Below are 19,503 nucleotides of genomic sequence, written 5' to 3' on the forward strand. Positions count from 1 at the left end.
TGCATTGGCGTGCGAAATTTGCATATTTAAAGGTGGCCGCATGGAGAGCACACTTCATAATTGTTCTGAGGAGTCGAGGTAGTGTCTCGACCACATCATCAGTCAGTACGGAGTTGTGGCTAGAGGGACACATGTCTCCGTTCCCTCCCTCAGGGAACGAGGGTTACCATGAGTAACAGAGACGTTCCCTTTCGGTTGCTCACGCCGAAGTGTGTCGGAACGACCAATGGGGGTCCCTATACTAAATGCCACAACTACTGTACTGAGTTATGAGGCGAACGAAGCATGCCCTGAGAATGGCATCCACAATCCAGTGAGCAATTCTCTGTTTGGAGACAGCCTTCCCCTTCTGCTGTCCTCCATAGCAGACAGAGAGCTGTTCAGATTGTCTGAAACCGATTGCAAGGGCTCAAACGGTTCGAGGTGCAGTCTTGGTGGAATAAATCTCCACCAGAGAGTGCCTCTTAGGAACCTAACTAAAAGGTTGTGCTTTCCAAGATATCTGCTATCCACAAAAATTGTGGTTCGCCGCAATGACAGCCACGTAAACTTTAAGAGTGGAGGCAGACAGGCGTTTTTCTAAGCCTTGTAAAAAGGAAAGCACTGACCCAAGGCCACATCTCTGTGGGTCCTCATCGCGGGAGCACCTAGTGAGCACAGCACTTAATTGTGTCCATCACAGAAGGTTATAGGTCTTTGAATTCCAACTTGTCCCATTCAGGGACCAAATGTGGAGATTCCAGAGATCTGGGCACGGGTGCCAAATTGTGCCTTGCCCCTGAGAAAGAAGGTGGGAATCCGCAAGGGGGGGGCTGACGCTAGCAGCGTGAGATCTGTGAACCAAGTCTGGTTTGACCAATAGGGGGCAACCATCATGACTCATTCTTATTCCTCCCTGACTTTGTACAGTGTCTGTGCAATGAGGATCACTTGGGGAAACGTGTATTTGCGTAGACCCCTGGGCCAGCTGTGCACTAGTGCATCTGTACCGAGGGTAGCATCGGTCAGGGAATACCACAGGCACAAAGGGTCGACTCGTGGGAGGCAAACAGAACGATCTGGGCCTTGCCACATTGGTTCCATATCAGCTGGACCGTCTGGGGATGGAGTCTCCATTCTCCACGGATTCAGTTCGCCCGTAATTTGAACGGCACGCAGCAATTTCACATGCTGCTGACTCCAAAGGAGGAGATGGCGGGCTAGTTGCGACATTCGACGGAAGCGTAGACCACCTTGTCGGGTTGATGTACGCAGCGGCCGCTGTGTTGTAAACACATAGTTGCCCTGTATCAACGGCTGAAGCCTCCTCCGAGCCAAAAGCACAGTCAGCAACTCCAGGCAGTTGCTGTGCCAGTGCAGTCAGGGGCCTGTCCATGCTGCATGTTCATTGGACACAGCACCCCAGCCGGGCTTGGAGGCGTCTGTTGTCACAACAACACGCCTGGACACTTGTCCTAAGGGCACTCCTGCCCGTAGAAATGCAAAATATGGCGACAGATCAGCGAGATGGATATGCGATGTGTGCCACAGCGCCATGCCCATCTCAGGACTCGGTCGTAAAGCCAATGCTGAAGCGGTCTTATATGAAGCAGTCCGAGTGGAGAGCTTGCTCTTCTTCCAGTTGAATCGGAGACCCAATCGGGCTAGGTGTTGAAGAACCTGGTCCCTGTGTTAGCAAATTAACTCCTGAAACTGAGCTAGAATCAGCCAGTCGTTGAGGTAGTTGAGGATGCGAATGCCCTGCTCGCGTAGTGGAGCAAGGGCAGCCTCCACAACCTTTGTAAAGACGTGAGGCAAGAGGGACTGCCCGAATGGGAGGACCTTGTACTGATGGTCCGAAGAAACGGTTGATGCCGAGGAAGGATAGAGAAGTGAAAGTACGCGTCCTTCAGGTCAATTGTCGCGAACCAATGGAGCATTTGTGCAATAGTGAGCATTTTGAACGGGAGCCAATGAAGGACCCGATTCAGAACTCACAAATCCAGGATTGGCCTCAACCCGCCACCTTTCTTGGGGACTATGAAGTAAGGGCTGTAAAAATCCTTCTTCATCTCGGCTGGGGGGACAGGCTCTATCGCATCTTTCGCCAAAAGGTCGACAGCTGCACTCTTGCCTCGTACTGAGGTGAAGAGAACACTCTTGAACTTGGGCGGATGCCTGACGAACTGAGTCGCATAGCCGAGTCGGATCGTCATGACGAGTCAATGTGAGAGATTGAGAAGTGCTAACAACACATCCAAACTTTGCACGAGCGGTACTAAGAGAACTATACCTGGAGCCCCTTGCGCAGGGAAGTCACAGCAAAACGGAACAAGGCGGGAGTAACGCATGCTGTTTACACAAACTACATTATTAACATTATTGTGATGTTCACTGATACTAGTACTAATTTATTGAAACAAAGAACACAATTACCACATAACAAACATATTTTACCATACAGTAAATAAATCAAATGAAAGTAACATCTGTAAAATAGTGAATTCACACTTACTCTAAGATTCTGAATGGAGTTGAATACTGATCAAGACCTGCGTCCCCTCCCTGTGCAAGATGCAGGTGAAGGTGAGAGTGGTGTATTCTCAGTATTTTATAAACAATCGTTAGCATTTTCTCCCCCCACAGTACCTTAGTATAGTATGAAAACTTCATGAGAAAGCAGAATGCCAATATCAAATGAGTCGGGTACGTGTTATGGCCGGGTACGTTAAAAAATGGCGGCAGGCAGGTGTGGAGTGTTAATATCGCTGTTCAGTTTCTCATTATTGTATACTCTTTTTAATCGTTTGAATGAAGGGGACAAATTTTCTCTTAATATTGAGAGAGAAGAAAAACAAATAAGTGGATATAAACATCTCGGTTTTGGGAAGAGTGTTGTTTTTTCACTGATTTACCGCCCGTGGAGAAACTGTTCAAGGAAACAACGACTCAGCGAAAAAATGAGAAGGCATATGGCAAATGACTGGGTGATTATAATGATGTGTCTCCTTTTGTCAGGAGATATTCATCAATGTCCCGGGCCTGTATCGAGTGATTTTGAAGGTGTTATTTCAGGCGATTCTGATGTGAGAGCCCGAGTTTCGACTGTCGAGCAATGTCGAATTTCGGAAATTGCCATGGAATGGAGTTCTATAGCGAATAGTTGGAGAGATTTGCTTCCTTGTTTTGAAACACGAGATGAAATTCGAATGGAGAATGGTGAGGTGGATGTGTTTTCTACATCTGAGGAAGGTGGCAGGACCTCGAGGACAACGAGGCCCAGAGTCGGGTCTGTTGAGGAAGACGCTCAGCTTTCACGGGATCGAAGGACTTCGGAGATCAACGAAATGAGAGACATTGGTTCTTTGAAGGGATTGCACATGGTTCATCTCAACGTTAGGAGTCTGCTTCCAAAGATAAGTGATGTGTGGCATTTATGTCAGGAATCCAATGTGTCTCTGTTTGGTTGCAGTGAAACATGGTTGGATGACTCAATATTGGACGCAGAAATATATATAGCAAATTACTGTTTGTTAAGAAGCAATAGGAATCACAAGGATGGTGGAGTATGTGCATATATTAGATCAGATGTCGTGTTTAAGGAGAGAAAAGACTTGGATAGTGCTGCTATTGAAGCTGTTTGGCTGGATATTTTTTTACCTAAGAGTAAACCGATTTTAGTGGGCATTTGCTATCGTCCACCTGATCAAAATGATTTTTATGAGAGACTTGATGAGATTTTAAGTGCTTCTAATTTTAATATTGGTCAAGAGTTAATAATCATAGGGGATTTAAATACGGATATGCAAAAACATGATACTTCAATATATAAACATTTTAATTTATTTTGTGAATCATGTGTTGAAACAGATTATTGTGGATCCTACTTAGTGATCATTATATAGTATATGTAATCAGGAAATCTAAGAGAGATGTCATAAAGCAAAAGTAAAATTGAGATCTCTTAAAAATTACAGTCCACAAGACTTTATGGAAGAACTTAATAAGGTTGATTGGACTGCAATGTTACTATGTGAGGATGTGGATATGGCCTGGGATAGGTTTAAGATGATTTTTTTTAGAGGTTTTGAGTAAGGTTGCACCTTATAAGGAAATAAGAATTAAGCAAAGGACTGAACCTTGGATGAAGGATAGTATTTTAAAGGCAATTAAGGCGCGTAATGATAGTTTTAAGGTTTTTAAAAGGGATAGAAATAATGATAACTTTGAGGCATTTCAACGTAAAAGGAATGAGGTAAGAGATAAGGTAAAAGAGGCGAAGAAAACCTTTTTTAAGGATAAGATTAGTGAATTAAAAAAGGATTCTAAAAAATTATGGAGAGTATTAAATGAATTCGGGTAACAGGAAAAGACTAAGATAAAATGTTCTAAAATTAGCCTTAATGTTGATGGAAGGTTGATATCCGACCAGTTAAAGGTAGCAAATCGTTTTAATAGATTTTTTACTACGATTGCAGAAAAATTGGTAAATTAACTACCAGCACAAATTGGTATATTTAATGATAAATTAGTTAAGGAGTATTATGCTAAATGTGGTATTATGCCGGGAGGTTTTTTGTTCACTAAAGTAAAGGAGAGTAATGTTTTTAAGAAATTATTAAATCTTAAAAGTAGTAAAGCAACAGGGTTAGATTCTATTCCAGTGAAGTTTTTAAAGGATTCAGCCAATTTTATTTCTCCAATGGTTACCCATATTATAAATCTTTCAATTTGTCAAGGTAAGGTTCCTGATGAGTTTAACACTAGAAGTCCCAGAGAGCAGCCATTTGGCTTTTCTACCTATAAAACCCGCAGGACAGCCGATGGGCTGGAAGGCTTTAGGCTAATATCCTTAATCAGCTGTGAACAGTTGCTTTTGTTATGCAAGCAAGAGTTATTCCTCTTTTTAAAAAAGGTAGTAGATCTGAGTGTAATAATTATAGGCCAGTGTCAATTCTGAGTGTTTTATCAAAAGTGATGGAAAAGATTATTTTTGAGCAGATTGAAGACTATCTTCTTAAACATAATATATTGTATGAGTTTCAATCTGGTTTTAGGAGAAAACACTCTACTGAGACAACTATTTTATATTTAACAGATTATACAAGGAAAGAGATGGATAAAGGGAAGTTAAGTGGGATGGTACTGTTAGATCTGCAAAAAGTGTTTGATACAGTTGATCACAGTATTCTGCTTTTAAAAGTGAAAGCGATGGGTTTCAGTAATATGGCCTGTAAATGGATAGTCTTACCTTGAAAATAGGTATCAAATAGTAGATTTAAATGGGGTGTTTTCGGATTGTTTGACTATTTCATATGGGGTTCCGCAAGGGAGTGTATTAGGTCCTTTACTTTTTATATTATATATTAATGATTTAAAAATGGCCTGTTCAAATAAACTTTTATTATATGCAGATGATTCAGCAATAATTGTGTCTCATGAGAGGAAGGAAGATATTGAAATAGAATTAAGTAGAGAGATTCAAGGGGTCTCCAAGTGGTTTTGCCATAATAAACTGTCTTTACATTTGGGGAAAACTGAAGTTATATTATTTGGCTCGGCTGCTAAATTGAAAAAAAGTTTTGGATTAGAGGTAAAGGTTGGAGATCAAATTATTATACCTAAACGAGAAGTAAAATATTTGGGTTGTGTGTTGGATAGTAATTTGACAGGAGAAAAGATGGCTGCTTTAGCTCACTCTAAAATTTGTAATCAAATTAAATTTTTAGCAAGACAAGCTTTTTTAGATACTGAAACTTTAAAAATGTTGGCTGGTAACTCACTGAGAAGATGACGGATATGGAGGACAGGTGCAGGAGGAACAACGACGACTGGTGGGGCTGCCAGAGGGGCTGAGGGATCCGACGCGGCTGGTTTCCTCAGAGTTAATCTTCCGAAGTGGATTCCTTCCTTGAGGGGCCGTGACATCGAGATTGACCGGGCGCACCGCGTGTATGACGGAGGGAGGGGCTCCGATCGGCCGCGCACTCTTATTTTTCGTGTACTGAGATGGCATGACAGATCAGATATCCTGAAGGGTGCTCGGCAGGCCTATCCGTGAAATGCGCACAACAATGTCACACTACTATTTTTCCCGACTTTAGTCCAGCTACAGCGATCAGGAGAAAGGCATTTGGTCCGGTTTTGAAGAAGATGACAGCGCTTGGCCTCCAGCCCTTCCTCATCTATCCGGCGGTGGTTAAACTACGGCACAAAGGGGAACAGAAAAGCTTCGATTCCCCTCAGAAAGCGGAGGATTTTATCAGCTCCCTGTCTCAGCAGAAGACATATGCCGCGGCTCTGCGGGGCGGCGACGGGGGAACAGCGGCCGCTGTCTCTCCGGTCCAGCGGGAGGAACTTAATGACCGGGATGGACATGGTTCTAGCTGCCCAGTAGGGGATGATGGTAGGATGGACATGGACGCTTGCTAAGTCTATTTTTGCTTTTCTTCTCTCCTCTCTACTACTGAGATATTGTCCCTATATATCCGTACAACGATCTCGTTGCTGGTAAGACTGACACTCCTTTTGTTTTTGTTTTTTTCCTCTTTTTGGAGGGGACTAATTGAGAGTAGGTTTAATTAAAATATTTTTTGGCTGTGTGGGCCTTTTCGGGAGATATGTCTTGCGTTGGAGTGGATCGGTCACGAACCATCACTATTTTTGTTGCTCAGTCAGACCTATGTTCTCGGTAATGTGCGGTCTGAGTTGTTCCTTGTTGATAGTTGTTGGTTGTTCAGGTTTTTATGTTGTTTTACTTTTTACAACAGACATTTATACTGTTATTTATTTTACCTTATTTCTAAAGGGATTTGTCATCTAGGAGGTTTGGTATCTAAAATGCACGTCAGCGTTTACATGCTATTTACAGAATGGAAGTGCTTTTGTTTTTTTTCATTTATTGAATACAATTTTGGGATTATGAATATTCAATGCATACTCTAAATATTTTATCACTGAATGTGAATGGTTTAAATTCCGCTGTTAAACGAACCCGTGTGTTAGAATATTTACACCGTAAATCTATTTCCTGTGCCCTAATTCAAGAGACACATTTAAAACAATCTGACGTGGCACGTTTTCAGAATAAATATTATAAATTAGCGGCTTTTTCCTGCGCTCAAAATAAAACTAAGGGGGTGCTTATCCTTGTTAATCGAAAGTTAAATTTAACAATTGAACACCTTGGTAGCTTGGTAGATTTGTGTTTATCAGATGCAAAATATATAATAATAGGTTAGCATTGGTCTCTATTTATGGTCCGAATGAGACAGACAGTGCGTTCCTTACACAGATTTCCAAAACATTACTTGAGCAGACTGACTGCCCATTAGTGGTGGGTGGGGATTTTAATGCTGTCAAAAATCCTGCTTTAGATAAATCTCAATCTGATACAACAGCCAATCCATCTTCAAAATTACTGAATAAATTTATCACGGAGCTCAACTTAATCGATCTTTGGAGAATTCAGAATACTAGAGCTAAGGACTTCACTTTTTTTTCTAATAGACATAAGACTTTCTCTAGGATAGACTACATATTTCTCAGCCCATCTTTAATTTCGTCTAATTCCTCCATCTCTATATTACCAATTTTATTATCTGATCATTCTGCTGTGTTGTGCAGTGTTCCTCTTTCCGATGTTAAAGCCAAAGCCCCTAGATGGCGCTTTAACATATCATTACTAAGTAATCAGACTTTCATTACTTCACTAAAAGAATATATTAAGGAATTTCTTGAAATCAATATGCCCTCTGATGTGGATCCTCAAATAATGTGGGAATCGACTAAGTGTGCCATACGAGGATTCTGTATATCTTTTTCTTCTACTCTTGCCAAAGCGAAAACTCACCAATTTACACAATTAGAAAATAAAATACAATCATTGCAAAACCTACAAAAACAACATTTTACTGAGCAACAGGCTACTCAGTTGTCCTCTTTAAAAGAAGAATATGATTTACTTTCACACTCAAAGGCGGAATTTATTTTACATAGGACTAGGCAAAAATATTATTTTGAATCAGAGAGACCTAGTCATTTATTGGCCCTTAGGTTGAAAGAATGCGAGTCTAAGGCATATATTAGCGCAATAAAATCATCGGATGATCAGGTCACCATGAATCCTGTGGCAATTAATGACATATTTAAAGGTTTTTACATGAATCTGTATAAAGCCGAAACAGATTTTGATGAACCAATTTGTAAGCAGTATTTAGATAAATTGGAACTGCCTCGGATCTCACAGATGGATAAAGAATCTTTGGAGGCCCCATTAAGTTTGGAGGAGGTCCACGCTCTCTAAAAGCCTTCAAAAGGGCAAATCGCCAGGTCTAGATGGTCTCCCCGAATTATATTTAGAAATTTGGGATTTGGTAGGGACACTTATGCTTAATTCATTTAATTTTGCAATTGAACATGGGGTTTTCATAGAGATCAAAAACATCACTGATTTCATTACTTCTTAAAAAGGAAAGACCCATTAGATTGTTCCAGCTACAGACCGATTTCGCTTATCCCATGTGATCTTAAAATCTATGCTAAAGTTTTTGCTTTTCGTATGGAGAAGGTAATTCATAGTCTGATCAAGGAGGACCAAACTGGTTTCATCAAGGCGCAATGCATCTGACAATATCGTCGACTACTTCATATTCTTGACTTTGCAGACTCCCACCGACCCCTTGTGCGGTCTTTTCACTTGATGCAGAAAAAGCCTTTGACAGGCTAGAGTGGAATTATATGTGGGCAGTTCTGCAATGTTTCGCTTTGGCGAACACTTCATTTCTATGATTAAGACATTATACCACTCACCTGCAGCATCAGTCATAACTGGTAATATTATTTCCCCGTTCCCTTTGCAGCGGGAACAAGGCAGGATGTCCGCTTTCCCCTTATTGTTTTGTCTATCTCTTGAACCCTTAGCACAAGCCATCAGGAAATCTGAAGTATCGATTAAGATTCATGATCATAATCATAGTATTTCGTTATACGCTGATGATATTATTCTATATTTAGACCACTTTGATGTTTCAGTCTCTAGTATAATTAAGGAATTTGATAATTTTAGTAGTTTATCAGGATATAAAATAAATTGGAGCAAATCTGCTTTAATGCCAATTAACAATGTTAAAGTCAATTCTTCTATTCCCTCATTTATCCCTATTAAGGAATCATTCATCTATTTGGGCATTACCATATATAAAAACATTCATAAGATTGCCAGAGACAATTTTAATAATATTTTAGTTAAAGTCAAAAATGACATTCAAAGATGGAAGAATCTTAAAGTCTCTCTTCAAGGAAGAATTTCCATTGTTAAGATGAATTTGTTACCTCGATTTAATTTTTTTTTCTCTATGCTACCACTTTCTCCCCCTCCAGGTTACTTTAAGGAGATTAACTCCATAATTTCTAAATTTATCTGGAAGGATAAATGCCCCAGAATTAAACTTACCACATTACAACATCCTAATAGTGCAGGAGGACTGGCTGTACCAAATTTTGAACTGTATTATTGGTCGTTCCAGCTTAAGGCTCTTCATAATTGGGTTGATCCTCAATCTACAGTTTCTTGGAGAGTGATTGAAGCTGACAAGGTTAAACCAAATAGACTCCAAGATATGTTATTTACTGGCACAGGAAAAAAAGGGGATAATTATAAATTTGGTCCGGTTGTGGCCAACTCTATTAAAATCTGGAAAACGGTGGAACGTCGGATAGGAGGAACCTTCAAATTTTGTAATAGTACACCTTTATGGCACAATTTTAATTTTGTATGCGGAAATCGTCCATTTGTCCAACCCTCTTGGTCCTCTTTAGGTGTAAACACATGCGGTGATATATATGATAACCAGGGCCTATGTTCATTTCAGACATTAAGAACCAAATTTTGTCTACCAGCATCCGCATATTTTGTCTTTCTTCAGTTACGTTCTGCTCTCAAAGCGTATGGAGTTCCTTGGGCATCTCCCATCTCCTCTCATCCTATGCAAGATTGGATTGCACCATCTGTTGGTCGGCCGTCTGTTTCTTTAATATATAATAAGATTATTGATTGCATTACAAAACCTCTTTCTATTAAAACTATTTGGAATAGGGAATTATCTGACCTTAATTTATCTGTCGACTGGGAGAGAGTGTGGTCTAATCTCAGTTTAACATCTAAAAATCTGGCTCATCGTCTTATTCACTTCAAAGTCATTCATAGAGCATACATAACTCCTTACAAAAGATTTAAAATGAAACTACAACCGAATCTCAACTGCCATATATGTAATACTACATCATCAGGTACTTTTCTGCATATGTTTTGGGAATGTCCTGTCGTCATCAGTCTATGGACACATGTAAACCTGGTTTTATCATCCTTATTGCAAATGGATTGGTCTGTTAATCCAAGTTTGTGTCTTCTTAATGATGATTCTGATCTCTGTATAACCTCAATGCAAAAGAGAATGTTGTTTGCTGGTTTCACAGCTGCGAAGAAGACAATAATACAAAACTGGTTTACACCGCACATGTGTGGAAAAACATATTGGATCCGTAGTCTCCTGCACATAGTGACTTGTGAATGTACAACGGCACGAATCAATGGGGCCAAGCCTTCTACCATCGATGCTTGGCAGTGCTTTCTTTTGATATACGTGACTGTATAAAGGAGTGACTTTTGTGTTTTCTTGCCTTTCCTCTCTCCCTCCCTTTGACTGGACTTTGAGATATTGAGTATGTGTCTGTTGTTGTTTTTTATTTTTTTTTATTTTTTTATTTATTTTGGATGTTATGTAAAAAAAAATAAAAATGTTGATAACAAAAAAAAAAAAATGTTGGCTGGTGCATTAGTACAGTCACACTTTGATTATGCTGCAGTTTTTTGGTATAGCGGCATTTCAAAGAAATTAAAAAATAAATTGCAGACTGCTCAAAATAAGTTGTGTAGGGTTATTTTGAAAGTACATCCACTGATGCATTTGCGAGATGAACATTATAGGAAAATTAGTTTTTTAAAGGTCGAAAAAAGGGTAACTTTTTTTAAAACTAATGATGGTGTTTACGATATTAAAGAAAATGGTTCCAAAGTATCTGTTAGATTATTATGTATTTGTAAGAGAGGTTCACTGTCATTCTACAAGGGCGAGTAGTAATGATATTTATCCTTGTAGGTTTAGGAGTGAAATGGGAAGAAAGTCTTTTTTATTTACTAGCTCGGTTGCGAGGAATAAATTACCTTGGTGTATCCAAGAGATACAAGTTGATAGTAGTTTTAGAAGGGAAGTTAAAAAATGGTTATTTTATCATTGATGTTTTGGAGTTTATGTGGTGAGTTTCTGAACTTGATGTGGATTGCATTCCATTTATGATTTATTCATCCATTTTTTTAATATAGAGGACCACAATGGAAATAAGCCGAAGGCTTTTTTGTGTATTTTATCCTCGACAGTTTTGAACTAGTCTTTGTGGACTTTTTTGTATTATGTTTTACATTTTGTCATATAATAAAACAAACAAACAAAATAACAAAGAAACTACATTTTAACACTATCAACCACAAATAATATTACCATATATTCTAGGCATAATAAAAGTACAATTACTATACTCTGCACTTACTCAGTATAATTTTCCAACAAACTCAAAACTGAACGACACTCGTGTGCCTTTCTTGTGCAAGATGCCGGTGATGCAGCCACCCCAGCCAACATTTCCACGTGGGCCCCATGTGGCTTTTTGATGGGCTGCCACTTGGGCCCTGCATGGGCAACCCAAGTGGGACCTGTACAATTTTGTCCATCAGCTCCACTTGGGCCCCATATGTGTTAGCCCATAGGGGCACATGATGGGTCCATAGTGGGCTCTAAGTGGGGCCCATGTAGATTTTCATTATATGGGCCCACATGGGTTCTTAATAATTGGGGCCAAGGTGGGCCACATACAGAACCCCTATGGGGCCCAAATGGGTGGCCACTCTGAACCCACAAATGGCCCATATATGGGGATTTTGTGGGACCACAGTGGGTCGGAACTGGGCCCCATTTATATTTCCTTATTAATTCCTCTGGATAAAGTTAATTTACTAATATGCAAAATCATCTTTCAAACCACTCCAACTCTTAAGTTAAAATGTTTTAGATTTTGTTTTTAGAAACCTGTACCTGACCTGATTTGTTGATTTTATGTGGTGCTCAATACATTTTAAATTACATGATAAAATATTTAAACTATGAAGAAAATGACTTCAACATTTTTTATTGGGTAAAACAAAATATTAAACAAAAATAGACAAAAACACTTGAATAGATCAGGATAAAATGATATTCCTAGGCCTGAGCAGACTCCTCAGCTTCATACCTAAAAACAGTAAAGAAAAACAGAGAAAAGGCATTTATTTTAAAATACTACTAAACATTTACAAGAACATTAAAGGGATAGTTCACCCAAAAATGAAAATTCTGTCATCATTTACTCACCCTCAAGTAGTTCCAAACCTGTATGAATTTCTTTGTTCTGCCCAAACACAAAGGAAGACATTTTGAAGAAAGTTTGTAACCATGCTGTTTTGGGGTACCATTGACTTCCATAGTAAGAAAAAAAAATACTATGGAAGTCAATGGTGCCCCAGAACTGCTCTGTTTCCCACATTCTTCAGAATATCTTCCTTTATGTTCAGCAGAACAAAGACATTCATACAGGTTTGGAGCTACTTGAGGGTGAGCAAATGATGACAGAATTTTCATTTTTGGATGAACTATCCTTAACGAATAGTTTTGGATAATTTGATGTTTCCTCATTCAAAGAGATGCCTGAGAGGTGTTTCAAAGATGGCCGCCAAGTGAAATGACTTACATCTACATTACATTTAGTCATTTTGCTTACAATTGGGGGATACATAAAGCGATTCTTCTTAAAGAGTCAAACAGACACAGGAAGTGCTCGTAATACCAATTTTCAGGCATTGTTCAAATATGTACAAGCTAGAAAGGGAAGGAATAAATAAAGCGAAAGACAAAGGTTTTTTTATTTTTTTATTTAGGATAAAGTCAAGTAGTGTCGAAAGAGATGAGTTTTCAGTTGTCGCTTGAAACTTGTCAGGGATTCAGCATTCCGGATAAGGGTGGGAAGATCATTCCACCAGAACGTGAACGCAGTATAAGCTTGTCTTAAAGGGATTTTAATGTCAGTCACTGAGCGCCTCAAATAAACAGCAGCCAACTTTTACAATTCCTACTGAATCAAAACAGCAAGATTATACTTCGTTCACACCATAACTACCCTAATTAGGAGACAACGGCAACCCATGATGTTCAAACCAGAGCTGTTCACGTGCATGTCAACAGTATCAACATCAGAATGAAGCTACAGCAGTCAGGTACAATTGTAGTGTTATGTACTTTGAGACATGAGGTAATTTAACGCTGTCTCTGGAGGCACCTTGACGAGAGCAGCTGTGTGATTGTGTGTGTGTGTGTGTGTGTGTGTGTGTGTGCACGCAGTGTTTTGGAGGAGGCGTGGCTTTGAGAGCACTCTGAAGGGAGGGTGGGATGTTATTATTAGCTATTGCAAGCCTCTCCCAAGATCACCAACTGTACCTTTAACCATTGTATTTAAACAAATTAGATGCCTACTCACCATGCAATGATGAACAGCTGAAAAATATTATACAACAGAGTCAACAACATTACTTTTCCACTAACGAGAAGAGTTGTGTGGCGTTGACATCATTACCCATAACCAATGAGAAGAGTTGTGGGCGGGGCGAAAAGTGCAGCCCCACCCCAGATAAAGTGCCGCCTCATTCTGCAGGCTGCAGACAGGGGCTTCTTGACTTTTCTACCATTTAGATACAGGGGAAGGGCTTTGGAAATACCAGTGGTTGTGGGTGGGATCATTTCCAGACAATAAAATTCATTTCACCATTCAGCTTTACCAGATCTTGTGGCCTGAAGAAACTGCTTTCTCTTTAGGACAGGGTAAGGCAATTGCTTTTAGGATCATTTGATCGAATATACTATTGATGGCAGTCAACTAAATTTGGCTTTAATCATCTCATTATAGACCTTTTTTTTTTTTTAAATCACCTTTTTAATTTAAGTGACTATCTCCTTGTTTCACAGACAAGGCTTAAGCTAGTTCCAGACTAAAATGCATGTTTGAGCTGTCTTAATTGAAAATAACTTGCAGTGATGTATCTTAAAATATGTCAATGCTATTGTTTTGTTTCACCAGTAATGCTTTTTTCTAAGGCATCTTTATAAAAGCTGCTTAAATATGCCAACTTAACTAAAGCCGGTAACACTTTAGAATACTGTTCCATCATTAATGAATAACTACACTAGAACACATGAGTAACGCAATATTAGCACTCTAGTAACTACTAATAACTAACAAGAAGCACTGATTAATGAATTAGTAAGTAATAGTGCTTAGTCGAATGTGTTAGTTCACTATTAGCTAATCAGTAACTATTATTTTTTCATGCCTCCCAAAGAACTATAAGAACTACTGTATACAGGTTCATAATTAATATGAATAATACATAATGTATAATTAATTCTAATGTAAAAATGACTCAAGTATTACCAAATTCCTCTGAAGGAACTAATTATTTGGATCAGTATTCTAAAGTGAAGATAATGAATGCTCCTAGTAATTACTGAAATCATTATAAGCTTTTGAGGTTTTGTAAAGTATTGGATAGTAACTATTCAGGTGGTTCTACATCCTTCTAAAGGAATTAGTAATTTTTTTGGATCAGTATTCTAAAGTGAAGATCGTGATAACTCCCTAGTAATTACTGACGTCATTGTAAACTTTTTGTAAGGTAAAAAGGTAAAAGGGTTTTGTAAGGTTTTGGTTAGTAATTCATTTAGCTAGATTTGGTAACACTTAAATCATTACTAGTGGGTTACCGTGATCTTCACTTTAGAATACTGATCCAAATAATTAGTAGTTCCTTTAGAAGGATTTGTTAATTCTTGAGTCAATACTAGTGGGTTACCATGATCTTCATTTTAGAATTAATTATACATTATGCACAATTCACATGAATTATGAACCTGTATACAGTAGTTCTTAGTAGTTCTCCAGAATATATATATAAAAATAATAGTTATTGATTAGCTAATAGTGAACTACCAGTTTCAACTGAGCACGATTATTTACTAAATCATTAATCAGTTTCTTGTTAGGTAATAGTAGTTACTACAATGTTAATAGTGCATTAATCACTTGTTCCTCTGTAGTTATTCATTAATGAAGGAACAGTATTCTAAAGTGTTACCCTAAAGCCTAGTCATGGTGTAAGATAAGCCCTGTCTGTGAAATAGGGCCTAGATGTTATGTCACAATATACAAATTTACGTAATTGTAATTCTAAAATCTATTCATTTATTTATTTTTATTTATTTTTATTTTTTCAATTTTTAAATTGACTGAAATATACATGAAAATATATACCAAATGTCAACTTAAAATACGGTTGAAGTATTTAATCTGATTTTCTAAATGATCTGATTTTAGGAGTCAGAAGTATTATTTAAGATCAGTGTATAAAGTAAATACATTACTGCAGATCTGGGATCCTGAGGATATTCTGATAACACACCGACAGGTTTGTTGAAATTATTATTTAAAAAAATGTACAGTAGATAATCTCTTTTTTGTAACAGGGAAAATGAACATATTCCGCAGTAATAGGTATGTATGTTTATGGGGTTTTTTACCCACACATATTATAATTGTAATACTTGTTATTAAAAGTAAACAGTGTAAAAATATTTTATATTTATATTTTTAACTACAAGACAATGAAAAGTATTCCCGTGTATACCATTTAAATGTGTTTTTAAGTTGTTCTTTCATATCTTAATTCCTGCAGTGTTATGGATTTGCAGTCTATGGAGGCAGTTTCTGGGCCTCTAAATGAGGGAATTATCTCTATCTGTAACATCTGCAAGTCCCTCAAAAACACACATGTCAGTCCCACCACTGACATGTGCTCCGATTACAAACAAATCAGGGAACATATTGAGCATGCCGAGCAGTCCCTGAAAACATCCGAGTCCAGGATTAAAGAAAAGCTATGTTCTTTGGATGAACACATGGAGCATCTTATTAGAAAGAAACAAAATATTGAGCATCAGAAAAAAGAAAAATTCATGACCATGGATAAATTACACACAGAGAAAAATTCTGCTGAGGAATTGCTAAGGTATTCGAAAGCTGCTCTGGAACAGGCTGAAAGAAACTTAGAAACAGCAAAATATGCTCAAAGAGTAGCTCAAGATAGGAAGAATGCAGGTGAATGTGTTGCAATTGCAGGTGGGGTACTGCTTGCAATACCAATTATCGGATGTATTGCTGGTAAGAAATTCATTTTAGCATCCTTTTGAATAGTTCTGAAGCAATGCATTTACAAAACTCTGACTGATGACATTTCAGCTTAGATGAGATTTCTTGTTTCCATCTAGGCTCAATAATGCTGAGTGAGGGAGTGCGAGAGTTAAACGAGGCTTCAAATGCCATCAGTGCAGCTGAGCAGGAGCAACAACAGTTTAACTCTCAGGTGGAGGAGAACCACAGAAAAGTGTCTGAATGCCAGTCAAAGATCTCTCGGACACAAGATGAAATCGAGCAGACGGATGAGGCGTTGAAGAGGATTGAGGGCGAGATTGAGATGGTTCAAAAGCATCTACAGAGCACAGGAGATATCCAGGAATTGGTGCGGAGAGCTATGAACCTTCTGAGCGTTCTTAGTGGTAGAGTCAATGTACTAGAGAAGCAAACACAGCGCTTCATCCTCTGGGAGCCTGTGGTAAAGGCCATGGAAGATGTGATGAAGGCAGTAGCAAATATTGCAGAGAATCGGCTATTCTACAGTCATGGCATACAAGACCTCATAAACACTTTGAGGGAGAATGTTGGAGGACTGCTGGCTTTACGCAACTCTCCCAATAATTATGCATATGACAGTTATTATTAAAAAAAAAAAAAAAAAATCACATTGTCACATATTTTCTATGAACAAATAAAAAAATCTATAGAAATAGTCAGTTATTTACAGTTTTTTTTCCTGCCAATTTGACACAGTGATTTAATTATTTAGCTTGTTGTTGTGAAATGTCCAACCAAACCAAAAAAAGGACACATATAGTAGTACAGTATATAACATATTCTTATAAATAATCACAAATCTGTATAACTGGGGACGAGTTTGGGATGTGTTGTTAACGGGGTAAAATGTTGATTCTGTACAGAGTTACTGTACCCTGTACTTGCTTGAGAATCAAAACTGTTAATCACTAAAAATCTTTGTAATTAACATGTACTTTCATCCATGTGTGATTTTATACCTGAATATGATATGAATCAAGAAGAGAACGTCAATAGATTTGCTGTAAGCCTATTTACCTTTATATAAATATTATCAGAAAAGATTTGGCCTACATTGTTTTATTATGCAATGGAAATTAAACAATTGTTGTTATTAACCTCTCTCCGGGTCTTCTTTCTGGGGTCTCATAACTGTGATTTGGATATGTACTAAAAACATTTAAGCTGGCTATTATTAAACCTCATTAAAAAAAAGAAAAGAAAAAAAACTTGATCTAAGAGAATTAGTTAATTATAGACATATCTCAAATCTACCTTTTCTGTTAAAAATTCTAGAAAAAGCAGTATCCCCACAACTATGTTCATTTTTAGAAAGAAATATTATCTGAAACGGTACCCTTGTCTATATAATCTAGGATAGTATTAATAATATAATGTAAATGTTTCAAAGGAAGACTATGGGTTAAGGCCAAAGTACACAGATGTTCGACGCATGCATCACAATTAAAAGAACCAAAGACTTAACCTACTTCAGTCTGTGTGCATTGAATTTATTTAATACACGAGTTTCACAATTTAAGTTGAATTACTGAAATAAATGAACTTTTTCACGGCATTCTAATTTATTGAGATGCACCTGTATGTGTGTGTATACAGTATATATATATATATATATAGTAAAGTGAAAGCAGCCACTTTTGACAGATATATTAGCCTACCATTTGTATTGCCATAGTTTAACTACAAAAATCAAACTATAGTTAATATAATGAAACTATGGTAAATTTGTGGTTACTGAAGTTTTACTACAAATAGCATATGGTTACTATAGTGAGATAATAGTAAATTTGTGGATACTGTCATTTTACTGCAAATACCAGTTATGGTTACTATAGTAAAAACATGGTTAATTTTCCAAAGGGCTTTAATGAGTTAACACATGCCTTTTTAGAGCGCTTTTAGCTGTGCAGTAGCATGGATGTTTACATTAGTTTAGTGGGGAAGATCCCGAGGTTGCCAGATTTGCAGAAAAAAAAGGGTTCAGTGAATCTGAAAATGCACACACTGTAAAAACCGCTACATATAACAACTTTCTACTTGGGGACCTTGATATAAATGTAGTTGAGTAAAAAGTACGATATTTGTCTTTCAAATGTAGTGAAGTTAAAGTCGCAAATTTCCAGAAAAATAATACTCAAGTATAGTACAGATACTCAAAAAGTGTACTTAAGTACAATACTCAAGTAAATTTACTTCGTTACTGTCCACCTCTGTATATAGGGATGGAGCTAAAGCATCTCTCTTTAATTTCACTACTCATTTACAAAGAGTAAGTTTATCATCACTTGATTATAAGGATTTCATAGCTTATAATAAAACTGTGGACTGATTATATATATTTTTTTTTTCGCCAACTGCAAACAGGACAAAGCAAGCCTTAAGGAAAGCAGAAGAAAGCATGTTCCCTGCATTTCCAAGAGACTAGGCTTTGCTTCCACAGCCAAATGTTGTATCTGTACTCGTTAAAACCCAGAATAGCCCTGAATGAATGGCCAGAATGACCCTGGTCATATTCAAACCACTCTCTCTCCCCGGAACAGACTTCCAGGAGCATTTTTTAACCTTTGTAAGGGTAATTTTTATAACAATATAATTACCTTATTAAATATTTCTGTTGTTTTTGTCAAATATTTAAAAATAACCAGTTTCTTTAGTCAATCGCAATACTATAGACTGTCACGATGTCGTCAAGGCCAGGGAAACGTGGAGACAAGGAATTTAGGAACGGAGACTTTATTAACAACCACATAGACTTACTCATGATAATCGACATTAGACAATAGAGACCGAACCAGAGGAGAGGGAACAGAGGACTTAAGTATACAGGGGAGACGAGATCATTAATGACACAGGGCTGGGGACTAATTAACTAATGAAGACAAAAACTAGGACAAGGACAGGAACTCCAAATACGGTCAGAAGAGGAGGGGAACATACGCCGTACAACATCCAATGGGGAGGGGGGGGTGGGCGCTCTGGAGGCGTCAAGGGGCTGCGTACCAGGGTGGACGGCTTCCAGGGCGGGTCCGGGGACTCGAGAGCCCAAGGCGGTTCAGGGGGCTCGGGAGGCCATGGTGGGTCTGCCTCCGAGACCTCGGCCTTGGCCCTCGCCTCGGCCTTTGCCTCGGCCTCTCTGGC

The 19,503-nt window shown here is 38.2% G+C and overlaps 1 protein-coding gene across 1 annotated transcript; it reads left to right on the forward strand.

The window, feature by feature from the left end:
• The first annotated feature begins 15,797 nt into the window (after nucleotides 1-15,797).
• LOC131537838 (uncharacterized) lies at nucleotides 15,798-17,913 on the forward strand. The gene is made up of 2 exons (XM_058771513.1): nucleotides 15,798-16,335; nucleotides 16,443-17,913. The coding sequence occupies exons 1-2, from the start codon at nucleotides 15,855-15,857 to the stop codon at nucleotides 16,952-16,954; spliced, it is 993 nt and encodes a 330-aa protein (XP_058627496.1). The 5' UTR covers nucleotides 15,798-15,854; the 3' UTR covers nucleotides 16,955-17,913.
• The last annotated feature ends 1,590 nt before the right edge of the window (nucleotides 17,914-19,503 follow it).

Source organism: Onychostoma macrolepis, chromosome 03, assembly GCF_012432095.1.
Source record: "Onychostoma macrolepis isolate SWU-2019 chromosome 03, ASM1243209v1, whole genome shotgun sequence".
NCBI classification, from domain to species: Eukaryota; Metazoa; Chordata; class Actinopteri; order Cypriniformes; family Cyprinidae; genus Onychostoma; species Onychostoma macrolepis.